Source organism: Oreochromis niloticus, linkage group LG7 (assembly GCF_001858045.2).
Source record: "Oreochromis niloticus isolate F11D_XX linkage group LG7, O_niloticus_UMD_NMBU, whole genome shotgun sequence".
NCBI classification, from domain to species: domain Eukaryota; kingdom Metazoa; phylum Chordata; class Actinopteri; order Cichliformes; family Cichlidae; genus Oreochromis; species Oreochromis niloticus.
The window spans coordinates 20,602,356-20,618,174 of NC_031972.2; the positions used below are offsets into that span (position 1 = coordinate 20,602,356).

General features: G+C 38.9%; 1 protein-coding gene across 4 annotated transcripts; it reads right to left on the reverse strand.

The window, feature by feature from the left end:
- Window positions 1-868: 868 nt before the first annotated feature.
- On the reverse strand, window positions 869-15,814 carry traf2b (Tnf receptor-associated factor 2b). 4 transcript variants are annotated; one of them, XM_013268309.3, is made up of 11 exons: window positions 15,680-15,814; window positions 10,253-10,455; window positions 9,103-9,181; window positions 8,756-8,854; window positions 6,663-6,824; window positions 6,482-6,556; window positions 6,247-6,321; window positions 4,307-4,519; window positions 3,906-4,209; window positions 3,510-3,658; window positions 3,204-3,422 (listed from the first exon to the last, which is right to left on the reverse strand). In XM_013268309.3, the coding sequence occupies exons 2-11, from the start codon at window positions 10,426-10,428 to the stop codon at window positions 3,204-3,206; spliced, it is 1,551 nt and encodes a 516-aa protein (XP_013123763.1). In that variant the 5' UTR covers window positions 10,429-10,455; window positions 15,680-15,814. The 4 variants fall into 4 exon arrangements, with proteins under 4 accessions (XP_019216610.1, XP_013123763.1, XP_003445283.1 ...); XM_003445235.5 differs by lacking the exon at window positions 15,680-15,814 and adding an exon at window positions 15,254-15,392; XM_019361064.1 differs by lacking the exon at window positions 15,680-15,814 and adding an exon at window positions 13,044-13,247.
- Window positions 15,815-15,819: the final 5 nt, after the last annotated feature.

Below are 15,819 nucleotides of genomic sequence, written 5' to 3' on the forward strand. Positions count from 1 at the left end.
CACACAACGTTGCAGAGTTTTCAGAATTAAGTTTGTATATTTAGATATTTGACAGAAAAGAGTTTGGTTTGACACACCTGCTTGTGCGGGCGACATTTGGGTGTTTTGATTAAACTGAAATGAATCTGAACTATGTGTAGGTGATTTTCTTCAGCGTCACGACTTTAAATGTTTTAGAGATGTAGTCTAAACTACAACAGCTTCTAGTTCCGTGGATTTTAAGTTGTGATAAGTAAGGGGATTTACTTTTGTACGGTTTCAGTTTTGTGTCATTTGTTTAGCACTCACTCTTGGTCACCATCTACGAAATGATACACGATAACTCTGGGACATGGCTGAGAACAAAAGCATCAACCAAAGTGTATCAGTTATAGCTGTGTGTGTAGGTTAGTGGATCGACAATTACCGGCAATAACTCATTTCAATTATATGGGGACTTGAAAAAAATACAAATAGGTCAAAACATGGCACAGCTGCACTTGTGATATCATCTGGTGACCTCACAGTGTCTGACTTTGAAGATTAGATTAGAAAGTGCGTCACCATCTAAATACTTGAGAATCTAACCCCGGGGCTTTCAGAAGATTTTCATTCCTCGCATAGTCATCAATCACACGTGCGCCGTCCCTCTGGCAGGTTCTTTCCAACCACATTTATATCAACCATGATGAGGCATTTCCACAGCCTCAGTGAAGACCATCACTGGCATATATAATGAGTCAATTTGTGTTCTTTTTATACTAGTGGGGTTTCATTTTTGGTAAACATGTTTTGTGTGGTGAAGCTGACATGACTGACCCGAAACCTAAAAAGAGGCTGAAACATGGTTTAAATGGAATGGTTAAAATAAAGGGGTTACCGCTTTGAGTTCACTTGAATTGCAGTTCTGCTTTTATTTGTAATTCAGCACACTGACATGCTACACATTAACACAGTCAACATTTTCAGTTTTCACCACTGTCAGCCTGAGGTACAAAGGCATTGCTGAGGCTGCTGGGAAGCAGTGGTCTTAAATTTCATAATCCATGTGAAACATTTCACTCATTCTTAGGAATTTGTTGGCTTGAGCTCAGTACCTTCAGATCTACAAGGTCTGAGTGAAAGAGGTTGTTATTAAACTGTCATACACTTACATTGGAAACTCTTTGGACCTCTATTAGAGCTTCACAGAAGTCAAAGGTGCAACAATAATACAGCTGTGCACACTGCTTCTGCTGATTTGGGCATTCACCAAAGCAGGTTTTGTGTTTCTTTGCAAGGCAGGAAGGCCACAATATGTTTGGCTAAAGAGGCTACTTAAACTTGGTTTTATGTTCCTACTCTGCCCTAAAATGAAAAAAGTTCACACATTTCCCATCATTTAAATCGCCTCCTTGACGACAGAATGGGTTGACGAGCACTTTGGATATCAAACCTTTTATATGTGAAATAGCTGGAGTTCCCCTAGAACAACGTGAAGCAAGGATAAACAGGTACACCACATCTATATTCACAACAAACACAGCTATGTTTCTTTGCTTTCGACTGCGGCGTGGTGCTTGTGTTTTTTTTTCTCTTTAGCACCCTTGCTAGTTTGCATCATCTGTTTGTTTTAGGAGAAGGCATCAGAGTTTTACATAAAAGGAATCACCTGTAGTGTTATTCCTGTGTGTGTGTGTGTGGGGGGATTTTCACATTCACACGTGGTTATTTTAGAAAAAAAAAAACAAATGTAAGAAAATATGTGGTTAAAAGAAACTTTTTTTTAAAGTGTTTTACAAGATATTTTTGACTTAAAGCTATTTGTGGTGCTTACACCTTTGTGCCTACATTTCACATGTTGCTACATCCAGCAATTATTAATTTTTAATAATCAATTAATCCAGTTTAGGTTAAAACAGGATTAAAAAACAAAAAGTCTTAAAAAAGAAGACAAAAATAAAACAAGGAAATATTCAGTATTTTTATGCTTTAAATGAACTTTTAATTAAATCAAATAAAATTTTGTGAAATTTTATCTTAAATGACACACACACACACACACACACATACACACTCTCAAATCACAGAAAAATGGTTAAATTAATAATGTACCTACGGTCAAATGGTACTTTAGCATCCCTTAAAACACTTTATAAATAATCACCAGTCATCAAAGTCATGAAAGATTCAAAACTAACTTTATATGATTGAGTACAGTATGAGTACAACTGATCAGGCATTATAGTTAGCAGTAGCACTGACATAATACAATAAAGTGTGTACATATATAGATTTATATATTTATTTATATAATTGCCTCTCTGTGTAACACTAGATGTTTCAGGATTATTTAGTTATACAGTAGTATGGGATTATTTGAAACAGGCTACATATTTTATCATTGTCTTATCCTCTTTAGATTCATTTAAAATTTTATATAAAATGTTTACCAGATCGAGCCGTTTAAGTGACAAGTGCACGCACCACGGGCTCATCAACACTAGTTTTTATAAGCTAGTATTTTTCATTCCTGTCCATCAGCGCTTGTTTGGTTTTCATTGGTTGTCGTTTTCCTCTACTGCATGAGAGCTAACAGTGGCTAAAACTAAACACAAGTATGCGCCTTTAAAACGAAAATATTTTATTAGAACTAGTTAACTTTAATTATCTCGAGCCATAAATAAATAGTAACTAGAAATAATCCTCACAGTGGTGGGAAAAACAACACACACACACACACACACTCCCACAAAGCTAAAGAAGGTGTATTATATCTATTATGATATTAGGCTGCTTATAATATATGAAATAATTATCATCTACAAGATGCAATACAGATATAAGGTGGGTAACATCAGGATAACAGATGACTTCAGACCCTTTTTTCCTCAGAGAGCTCTTCTCAGCTCCCACCGCTGATTCACTGATTCACTGCAGATGGATCCTCGGAATGAGTGCAGATGTCACATCGCACGCCCTCAAGGTGTAATGACATCCTAATGATGCTTTTAATGTGATAATATATAAATATAGTTACCTATATGATAATAACATTGTATTTTTGTCATATATATATATAATTAACATTATTATTATTATTATTACTACTACTGTTATTATTAATAGTATTATTACAATTCGTAATTATTCGGTTTAGATTTTTGTTTTTGTATTGAAAAAAACAAAAAAAACAAAGCAAAACAAAACAAAGTGTTTTTTGGTGTTACTTCCACAGTACACCCTTATAAGCCTGTCAGGTCTACAATGGCTTTAATGAAAATGGTATCATCTCTGAGGTAAGGGCTCTTTCCGGCCAGTTTGGCCAGCGGGCAGAAGAGTGGGCAGCCACTGGCGATGTTCATCTCACTGATCGGCCGCTGGAAGGACGAGGAGCTGACGTCCGGTCGGAAAGCATCGATGATGTGCTCCCTGTTGTTCTGATCCAGGAGCATCAGAGTCACCTGGAGGGGAAGAAGAAGAGAAGAGGAGTTCGTTTCGTGCCGTTCATCGAGAGTTTCACGCTTCAACGTATCAAAACGGTTCCCCACCTTCTGACTGAACGGCCACTTCAGCAGGGCGTCGCACCTTCCCCTCATGACGACGAAAAACAGTGAAAGGTGCGTTCCCCGTCCCGTCCCGTCACCATTCAAATACAACCTTAGACACATTTTGTAGCCATATTTGCTGGAGTAAAAAGCTGCGTGGAAAAACCAAAAAAAGAAGGGTCAGAAATGGAAACAGAGCCTAAAACAGCTTCATGTGAAATCAGCAGAGCCATGCATGCTCCCTGAAGAACAACAAGGGTGTAGCGGCGTGGAATTCCCCCCGTCTACACGCCAGAAGATAATGTCATGTGAACTGTATGACCTCAAAACAAAACAGAAAAATCCCTCTCACCTAAAAGCATACCACACGTGTACAACCGTGATCTTTTTCCATCCTACCTGGTGAGAACATCGCAGGCGCTCGACCAGCCACGGCATCCTGCCTTCGGCGCGAGAAGTCGGAGATTTTCCAGACGAATATTCCGTCGTAGGTGCAGAACTGGAGTTCGCGCACCAGCTGTTCGGTCTCAGACAGCTGCAAGTCTCTCATGGTCAGCGTCCTCTCCAGCTGTCGGACTTTGTTAGACAGATTTTCGATCTTCTCTTGGTCTAAGCGGTGTTGGTGTGCGAACGCTTCCATTGTAACAGAACTGCGCTCCACCTCCCGGTTCAGGACGCACACAATGTTTTCTAAAGCGTTCACCTGTTGGCAAAAAAAATAAGTAAATAACAAATCATTATTTTCTCATTTCACAAAATGAACAGTGGTTACAAGCGGCATCAAATCTGTTGAGACTCACTTTTTTTTCCAGGTCAACAGACTGCACGGAGGTCGTGGGCCCGGCTCCCTCATTAGGATCCCTGTACAGGCCCACGCCGGAGTCCTCCTGCCACTCCCCGGCACCAGAGCCCTCTGACTGAGCCCGAGTCGCTGACAGCACCAGAGGCAGCAGCAGACGCAAGTGCTCCATAGTATAGTTGACCTCGTGGTCACAGAGCTTCCCGTTCTCTACCTGACACAGAAACACAGGAGAGCTCGTCTAAGTTTTATTGCGACAAAGGTCAAACCAGTTAGTTTTAATCCCAGGCGAGTGCTTGGGCTGTGGTGTCCAGTTTGTGCCTTAAGTAGGACAAATTTACTACTGCTGTGATTGCACTCTGAAGAGGTTCAGACTCATCAAACCAGCCGGTTGAAAAAGGATTCAGTGTGTTAATATAAAAGATTTTGACTCCTAAGACTGATTTTACATCTCTCAGACAGCTTGGGAATGACTCGGTGTCCCCCAGGATGAGCTGGAAGAGCGGGCTGGGGTGAGTGAAGTCTGGGCTTCTCTGCGCAGACCGCTGCCCCGCCAACCCAAACCCGGATAAGTGGTTTCAGTAATCACATGTCAGTGTGCTGCCATCTGTAACTGGCAATTTTTAAATCCAGATGAGTAGAAATATCTTTTTTAAATAAACTGTCTTTGGATCGACTGATCGCTACTCCTGTGAACTGAATGTGTGATGGGACTGATTTGTGTTCACCTCCTCCACTTATAAATAATGTGTGTGTATATATATCTATATCTATATATAGATATAGATATATATAGATACATTTATATACACATGGTAGAGGACCCAAGCTTGAAGGATAGACCGCCCGCAGGGGCGAGCTGGGAATTTTTTATATATTTTTAAACAGGTTTCACTTTTGAGTATTTACATGCAGTTTCTTTTGTTCTGTTGGCTCAATGAAAGTAAACCCAATTTAGATAAAGCTTAAAATTGCTCTAAGCATGTGTCTGGAGGCCTTTTAAGATGCCTGCTGAGTAGTGCTGATTGCTTCGAGAAGAACTGAGAAAACAGCCTTATCTAATCTTTTAGAGGGCTTCCCGGCAGCATGAGCAAACACCTCCTTAACTGCCACCATGGTTTGATTCAAAGGCTCCTAAGCTCTCATTGGTGCTTGGGTGTAATATCATATCACATCACATTTGCCAAACTGAGCTCAGCCAACTTTAAACTACTGACAAAAGCACAAAGCGCGAAATATCTCATGTGAAAGGGTCACGTGACTAACCTCAGGGAACACATTAGGAAGAAGGAGATGAGAAAATGCATTTAATAGCATTGAATCTGCTCTGCAATGAGACTAATTTATCCAATGACCCCCACCGAAATCTTTTCTGTGTGCAACATATTCTAGCTTTCACGAGATAACTCACATCTATCTGTGCTCCAAATACAAAGCAGCTGGTGGGAGATGATTAGTTTAGTGGAAACTCCCTGGCTCTTTTGGAAGTTAAACCTCTAACAGTGGTTTTAGACTTCTTTGTTAAATCTACGCTTCTGAAACCCTATAATCAGTATAACTACACATAACTACACAGCCTGCACAGGTATAAATACTGGAAACAGCATGTGCTGCTTACGTAGGCTACATCATACGCTCTACTCAGATTCACTGCATACATCAGGCACAAAGCAGGCACTCATTATATCTTATGTTGATGGAAAACAAAACAGTAAAAACACCAAACAGTGATGCTGTGACTTTAGCCAGGCCAGCTCCTTCATCTGATTCCAACTTCATAATTTACTTACAACAGCAAAAGTATAAGCCACATTACTACCTTACTGTAAGGTACTTACATTTAGACTCCTTTTTAAACCACAAATAAGCACCAAACTACTACAACGCAATGACAAAAATGAGTTTGATCACACTGAGAGGTGATTATGTAACTGCACCTACCATAGACTTGCAGCCCACTTCACTGAATGGACACGTGCTCTTTGACTTGGCGCAAGACTTCACATGATCATTGAACTGAAAGGCAGAACGAACAAAGAGAAAAGACCATTTATAAACAGTGCATCAACAGGAAAGTGGAAGTGAAGGACTCCTAGTCAAAAAGAAACTTATAAGGAGACTTTGGGGAGTACTGACCTAAAACCACTTAGATTACATTGAAGGTAACAGTGCTAACCTTTTCTCTTGGTATCTTCTTTTTTCCACAGTCCTTGCATTGCATGGGAAACTTCAGACAGATCTCATCATGGGCCTGAAATGCATCGTAAAGCAGAACGTCACTTTGTGTCCATTAATGCCAACAAAGAAGAAGAAAAACAAAGAACAGCGTATTTTAGTGTAGTCTCTCTATGTCCCACCTTTATCTCTTTGAAGTTGAAGGTCATCTTGCAGTATTTGCAGTTGAGAGTTCTTGCCTCGCATTCTCTCTCATCGTGTCTGTCCTTCTCCGTGAGAAGGATAAGGGTTTGGCAGCCCTCGCACAGTATCCGCTCGAATTCACAGCGACCTTCGTGCTGAGCCTAAAAATATTAGACATTTTTTATTCGTTATTATTATCGAACTTCCTGTTTGTTATGTGTAAAGCAGGTTTTCAGCATCGTGAAAGAGCAAACTGACAGTTGGGCCAAACCCTTCCCAATCACTGATAAATAACTGCTTTTCAGGAAGTGTTTAAATGAAGGTGTAGTGCTGTGGGTACAGGGTGTATCCTTAGCTTCTATGTGGAAAAACAGGTGGTTTTTTGTTTTGTTTTATTCTTTAAAAAAAAAAAAAATACACCTCCAACTGACAAAAAAAGTGAAAGTAAAAACACAATACACTGATCTGAGTATGAAAGAGATAAATACAGTTCTATGATTGTGCACACGATTATGATCAAGATTATTTTGATATTTAGTTGTTTTTCATTGCAACCCCCATTAAAATATGCACTTTTCTTACTTTCGAATGACATGCTACGCAAACGAAATTTAAACAAAAAGCGAGCTCCACAAACATCTGATAGAAAAAAAAAGGATGAAAATGTACCATAGAAATAGAATTATAATGAAGAGAAGTACAAAAATAAAAAAGTGGAAGTAGAATAATTAAAGAAATATATTTAAAGCTGTGTATTCGCCATTTAAAAATACCGGGAATCACACAGGCGGGGTGGAGCTTAAGGTGGGGTTAATCGACAGGGAAGTTGCCGTCTTTCAGAATGACTACCAAAGGCACGCTGCAGACCCAGAAGCAGAAGCTCAGGTATGTTAGCCTGTTTTTCGCTTTGACTGCTGACTTTCCAGACTTGCTACGCTCAAAAATCTTGAACCGGATCGCGTCAATAAACATGACTCACATTTAGAAGATTCCTAATCTCATCCCTGACCTCGCCACAACACTCCAACGCCTTGATGTGACTATTTTTTTCCCAGCTTCAGAAGGCCTCGCTATGGGTGTGTGCGGCTAGCAATTTGTAGCTTTTTCCACACAGTGACAGTGACTAAGATACCAGACCAAAAGTATTTGCGAAGTGGGTGTATCACACAGCATAATAATAGTTTGTGAAGCAACAATAAGAGGTTGGCAGGTTTTGATCTTTTGGTGCCTTCTTTTTTTTTTTTTTTAATAAGAGGAAGATTCATCTGCATGCTATTGCTTGGGATCCCATTTCCAATCCATGCAAATCCCACACATTAGCCTAGTGGTTTCATTTAAACATCATCATCTTAACATTTCCCAGGTGAAAAACACACACGCGCGCGCGCACATACATGCACACACGCACACTCACAAAATTGATGTAGATTAGGTCACACTGGTACGCTTAGTTAAAACCACAAACAGACAAGAATTGTTGTAAACATCCTTTTCACAGCGTTAGCATCATGGTGCCATCTGCTTACTACACAAACTAAGTAGCTCATCTAAAACTGATGCTTAGAGTAGAAACACAGCTGCAGACAGACACACACACACACAAGGCTCAGTCGCACACACACACTAACCAGCTTTATTTACTTCACGTGTCTTTCATAGAGTTTTACAAACTGCAGTCTGTGTTCAATGAAATCTGGGTTTCTGCTAAACTGAATGAATACAAGCAGTTTCCTTAACAGCTCTATGGTTAATGGTCAGTAACCCAGTCACGCTAAGCTCAACAGGGTTGTTCCATTCTGGTACTTTCCACTGAGCTTTTGTTGATAAATGAGGAGAGGCTGGGACTTTCCAGCTGCCTGTTAAGTTTCACTTCCTGTTTGCAGCGACGCAGCCCATAGCGTACAGAACGTGCTGTGAAAGCTGAGGTTTTTTCAGGGAACACAGTGACCCGGGAACGCAGATTATAGGTCAGATTAACCTCTCACGTAGATTAATAAATACTGACAAGGCTCTTTTTTGGTAGCGTAAACCTACACCCAGGTAAAAGGCAGCAATGCCCATGCCACAGGAGAAGACAGATTTCATACTTTACCTCATACTCTTTAATAGATCCAGTCCAGTTACAGCCCTGGTTCAAACACCTGGCTGGCAGGCTTGCTATTTCTCGGCCTGCTGCATTGTCTGGGAAAGCCTGTGAGGTGGGGGGTGGGGGGAAGGGCAAAAACAAAGAGATCAGTGAACTCATAAAGCCTTCAATGTTCCCTCAGTCTTAAAAGAAAGCAGACAAGAGTAGGATGCATTGTGTGGTTAGGGAAACCCCCGCCAGATTGCAGTCATATTTTTTCCTCTAAAGGGCAGTAACACATTGCATGCTGACTACTCCTAGCATAACAAAGATGGTGGGTTTGAAACCTAACCTGAATAAATATAAAGGCTTACCTCACTGCTGTTTAGAATGGAAATGGGTTCCTCGTATATCTCCTCTTGACGGCAGGCTTCACATGGCTTTGGGCCAGAACTACCAAACAAGACAGGTTTGTGACTTTACTGTAAAAGCAGCTGCTCGACGCCAACAGTCAGCAACAATTTCCTGCTGATCCAAAACTGGAGCAACTGCTGACCAGTGTGGATTACACCTCGAGCAGATGAACATTTAATCAATGCAAGGGCAATGAAAAGAAGCTTGTAAGCATCATATCAGTGGGACAAGAAGAAAAAAAAAGAATAAAAAAAAAATTGCTTTAGCAAGTTTGAAGGCGATTAAACAAATAACCAAAACACACACACACAAGCATAAACAAAGAGCACGTGTGTCCGTGTCACATCACATGGTGAATTTATAACGTACATGATCTGGTTATTTTGAAACAAATAAAAGCACTCAGACAAATCACATGCGAAATCCACACATTTCACAAGCACTTGTGGTACTGTTGTGTAAATGTTTGGGGAATTAACAAAGAGTCTGGCGGTTTTAAAAAAAATTAAATGGTAAAATTCCACATTTTCTGTCACATTTTGTTTAATTATACTTTCATGAAACATTAGATAACACATAACAGAAATGGACATCAACTAGAAATTAATTAATGTATCCATGTATGTATCTGTAACGAATACACATCACAAATACTCGTTACAAATACGTTGGTGTGTCACCTCTTTGTACTTGTAGTGAATATTCATTACAAATCCAGTGTTTTTCCTCATGTATTATTTTTCGTTAATATTCATTACGATTACTCTGTAATGAATTTGAATACATAAGGCACTGAAAACACTGTATTGGGTATTCATTACAAATACACCTCATGCATTAACAATTCACCAGTGTGTGCATGACTCAGAAAGGAAGTTTTAGAAAGAAGACCTTTAGAATGAATCAGCAACACCACATCCTTGTGATTCACAGACATCAGTATTACAGGTCCATCATGTGGGGCATGAGTCTGCATTAATAACTGATCTTGTCTGGACAAAACTCCCAGAGTTGAGGAAAGATGAGGAAAGGATGTGCTGAAGCATCTCCAGTAAGATAGGAAACATTAGGTGCGGGGTAAGCAGTTTGGTCTAAGGACCTCCAGTCTACCTGGTGAGCTGCTTGAAGCAGTGTACACAGAAGCGGTGGCCGCACTGAGCCTGGACAGGTTTCCTGAGGACCTGGAGACATTGCTGACATTTATATTTATTTTCCATGGGCACTGACAGGACACTGAGGGGAATCCCTGGTAAAGAGTTGGGACAGTCCAAAGAAATACGGGCCATTCTTCTCCATCAATCTGCTGCTATATCCTGTTAATGAGAACACAGAGAAACAGCTGTCAACTAACTAAACAGGAACTAACTGCACAGATGGAATCTAAACTACCCAGAAACTCAAACTAGCAGCGAATTATCTACTGGCAAGCTTAACTATTTAAAAGATCACCATGAGAATCTGTATGACCCTCGAGGAAATATTTGTCCATGCTACTGTGTAAGTCTTGGCACAGCCAGCAATGCCACACAAAAAAAGAAAAGCATGGTAATAATATTCAAAAATATGGAAAACCCTGCTTAATACTGCAACGGCTGCGACAAGATCAGCAAGTCAAATGACCTGAAGACATAGGTACTTTTTCTTTTTGAGTTACCAGAAAAAGTCTTGTGAATGGTGGGATAAACATAACTGTGGGAGAAGCAGCATCAGGATATACAACCTAATCTATTTAAACACGTATCTAAACCAGTTTGAAAAAAAAAATCCCCTGCAAATTTTCTTTGTATGTCCAGCTTACAAATAGCTGAGTAACTTTGAAATGTAGAACTTGTTTTTGTTGTACAGCATTTCCAGATAATAATCAGATAAGCATCTTTCTACTGAGAAATACCAGCAAAATAGTTCTCACTTTCTGATGCTTGAGTAAATACGGTGTGAAATGCAAACGCAGCATTTACACGAGCTTTGCTGTTATCTTTAGTACTTCACAGAAAAAATGATGATGCCAGGCAAAAGACAGCATAGCTTTTCTTCCCATGTGTATTTTGAGTCTTTCCTTTAAATACTTTTCCTGCAATGTTGTCAACATTTCTCACCCTCCACAAATAGTTTCTGTTACCTTTGTTTCAGTTTCAAGCTCGCTTTAAAGTGTTAACACTAAAAGATCACTTAAGTCACGGTTTCTTACAGGAATGATACTTATAGGGGTGCTGGCCACAGCTCCACCATGTGCTCAACTTGAGGAAGTTTAACTAAGTAATAGCGGGTACTGAAGGTTTGCGCAGTGATACACAGTGGCGTAAATTAAAGGACGAGAAAGACAGACCATTTTTAAAATCGTTTTAACATTAGCTACTTAAGTCAAATTTACCATTAACCAGGTTTGTGCTCATATCATCCTGTATGTTCTTTAAAGTTTAATGCATACAGAGTGGTGTGTAGTTATAATATTTATACGACCCCTTTGTTAAAATGCTAGGATGCTGTATAAAATGTAAAAAAATTTGCAAATCAGTTCATCTGTATATTGATGAAAATGGCACAAAGAAAATATATCAAATACTGAAATTGAGATTTTAAATGAATTGATGTCTCCAACATGTACAAAGGGAAGAGCAAAGGTTTACATTACTTCTTATTAATTTATAAGCATTCAGGGATCGAAAAGAATCACTGAGTCGTTTTCTCACGCACTTATTATTTTGGTTTTACGATGCAGAAAATGTTTGTTATGTGTTGCATCCCACTGCTCTTTGCAGAATGTGGCTCAACTTGTGTGGAGAAAAAGCTGTTTGGATAGCAGCATGTGTCACTCCAAAATCTACATGTCATTCAGCATTAATGGTGACTTCGCTGGTGTGCACATCACTCAAGCCACGATCACTAATACAAACGACTACACGTATAAGCTAGATGGTACCGTTTTTGTCTTTTAACCTACAGGAGGCTCCATCCATAAATCCATCTATCCATTTCTGAACTGGGCAGTTTTCCACTTTGATGTTTCTGTATCTTGTTTCTATGTTAAACTTTCTAAAAAATAAAGTAATTATGCATAATTTGCAATTTGTGACAGCAGCAACAACAAACTGGATTCATCATTTGTTTCTGCAAGTATTTCTGAGACCGTGCAGCAATTTCCTGAGCTCCCCTGGACTGTTTTCATTTTTTAAAAGCAGATAATGAAATTCACAAATTCTTTTGAAGTTATGCTTAAATTTTCCCAAGGAGTCTCTCTCAGAGTTCTCAGTTCCTCTGCATCTTTACTTCTAAAAGACTAAGACCCAATTACACTGCTGCCTGTTTTCCAATTACCCCAATCAGATGTTTGATGCTTCACCAGATTACACAATTTGTGTCTTGACTTTTTCAAACCATGTTGCTGGCATCAAATTCACAATCAGCTCAACTTTAAAACAAAACTAAATTCTGATGTTCAACATGTAATATCTTTGCATTTTAAAATATAATGTCCAGCAACAATTTCTTTCCAAATAGGAAATGTACTCTAAATGTACTCAATATCTGGGCTTTACATGAATTCAATTTTTAAATCCATTAACTTAAAGCCCCTTTTTGAATATATATTCTACAAGTTATATTATTTTATACCTGGTTAAGTTAAGGCACCAAATTTAGGAAACTCTCATGGTCTTTGGTTAAATTACCTCCTTTAACTGTGTTCAGTATGTCTTAGAAATTATCAAGAGTTTTACTCTGGCAATCAGAAGATGGTAAACATATTTTTTACATTTACACTTAAACAATATCTTCCCTCACTAATTCTAACTGTTTAAAATCATTCTCCCAGTAAAGTACTTTATGGTAGGAAATCATTTCAGACTGAAATATGTGAAGAAAAAAGTGAATAAAGAAAATGCCCAACTGGCAGAAAACTCACCCCACCTGGTTCATAGACACCAGACTATTATGCACTGTCTGCTTCCTAATCACTTATCACTGCCAGTAATCATCTGGCACAGTTCACGTCACGGTTCCTACAATTGTCTACCTCAGACTAAAAGTATAGCATGTAGTGCCAGTTATTTCACCCACTGCATAAAGAACAGCACCAGGGCTTCTTTTGTCCTTGCAAATATCCCTTCTGTCACAGATTTTTGTAAATGTTTATTCTGTTGGTATTATGCAATTTATATATATGTATATATAAAAAATTCCCTTATGAAAAAAATGTGTGGGGAATGTTTAGTGTTTGTTTTTCCCATAACCAGCAGATGACAACTCTTACTGATATATTTCCACACACCCACTGCATGTGTAAGTGGGTTTTACAGGTGTATAAATTATATATAATACATGCCTGCATGTCAAAGAAAACTGCAAAGAATGTGGACAAAGTGCACCTTTGCATGTCACAACTTGAAAATATGGTTGTTTAAGGTTGTGGTGTTTGTAGGGTTAAGGTAACACATTATGTTGTCAGTCTGGTAAAACTGTGTGCAAAAGGCACCCGGCTTAACAGTGCTGTCTCACCATTCAACCATTTATGTTCTTATGTCAAAGCAGGTCTTAAATTGAACAGAACAACACCCATAAAGTAAATGTTAATGTTTAACTAAATGTGAATGATGTATGCAATTCCAACAAAACAGCTCAGCTTTTCCCCCACAAAGAAATAAAGTGGTAAATTCCAAATTGTGTCTACAAAACAGCACAAGTCCTGATGGTCACGAGTTTTCAATGAACTTTCTGCTGACATGGTCTCCAAGCAGAACATATCTGAATCATGTTTTCAGTGGATTTTTCCTTAGACCAATTTAGATCCTTTTCAAACAAAGCGACTAACTTTCATGGGGGGAAGTAAGACCACACAGAAAGTGGATGTTGAATCAAAAGATATATGCGAGGAAAGCCCCTGTTTTAATTTCGGTGGGAGTATTAACAGTGAAACTGGAAATAGTTAACAATCCAACTCCAATACATCACTCAATAAATAAATAAATAAACATAATATAAGTAAATCCAAGTACACATAGCTCAAAAAAAATTAAGAAGCTTTGTGTCCTTCCTACAAACTCGTCTACAAGAATTTAAGTTAGAAACTTTTATGATTTTTTACTTCATTCAGTTAGATGAATCACACTACAGCCAAGGTGAGCTTACTGTCTAAAGATCCAGCTTTTAGAGTGGAACATTTCATTTCATTTTTATTTGAACTGTGCTTCACACAGATTTAACCTCTAAACTGTTACTTAAATCTTAGAAATTTCTAACAAAATGAAATTCTTTGGCATAAATCTAGATTCCTAAACGTTTATTTTTAGAGTTTTACTTATCTCACCCTGAATTAGAACACATACAAATATATGATTTGAATACACTGTTAATAATTTCATATTAAGGCAGGAAATGCTGCTTTTCTTTGGAAGCTCTTTCCTCCTATGTGTATTTATTTGAAAGCAATTCATTTCTGCCACTCACCCCTTTCACATTAAACCATGAGTAACTTGTCTGTTACTGGTATTGCGTAAGAAGTTCAAGCCTAACTTCATTCTTACAAAACTTAACTGAAAGGATAAGGAAACCTGCTGTGAGCGAAAAGGCATGTAAGCTCGTGTTTAGATGTGTCCATAGAAACTTCTGTCAAAGGTTGTAATTACAACATCCATTCAGAGCAATCACTGGATCGCGTGGAAACTAGTCATCTTTGTCAGAGAAATAGACAATGAAACACTGTGCATTGAAATAACAGAAAAAAGAAGTGAAGTTATATAAAGGTAACACACACGAGGCCTACGTACAGCTAAACCTTGCAAAGTGACCTTTGTCATGTACAGCAGCACAAACTTTTCTGTGAAACGAACAACACAACCAGCAACAACGAAATAAAGCAACAAAAAAAGAGTACAAAATTTCAGTCTCAACATTTCAACTTCTGTCTCAGACAAATAACCACAGCTGCTCTTTAAAGCTACACCCAGCGTTGCTCAAAGCCTAAAAAACATCCTCTTCCTGGGGAGACTCGTCCTCTGAGCTCGCCATGTTATTGCCCTGCGTGTTCACGATGAACTTACTGCAAGTTCAGTGTGAAAATGCAGGGTGCCTCAGACCCTTTCTCATACAAAAGCCAAAACCTGAATGTTTACTCACCGAGTTCGCAAAGACTGTCAGCGGATCTTACAGTCGTCACCACCACTGACACAGTATTTCACCTCGTAACTTAGCTACACCCTTAACCACGTAAGCACTGGAAGCTATATAAAAACAGCAGAGAGTAGCAGAGAGCTTCCAGAGAGCTTAGCCACTGTAATGTGGGCTGTTTTGCATCTATTTTACTGGATTAGCTCCTGTAATCATTTTAAGTATTATTTTAGAGTTTGGGCTAGTGCTTTTTTTTAAAGCAACCGTAGACTTTGGCACGTAAAATACACTTTAATTATTTTAATGAGCACCTGCGAAACTTCAAACAGCTAAAATTAAAGTGTGTTTGGTGTTAGGACTTGTACATTCAACTACTCAGATAGCTAACTGCTAGTGAGTTATAGGAAGGGATTCACAGCATGCAAACTGACTAACCTTGGCGTCTGGCCTGTGTTTCTCAACGAGGGGAAAACGCAACTCAACTAAGAGAAGGAGAACTCGCCCTTTATCATAATTTACGGGTGTGTCACTAAGCGCACTTGGTTTTAAGCTGCTGCTAGCGAGGGCGCAGTAAC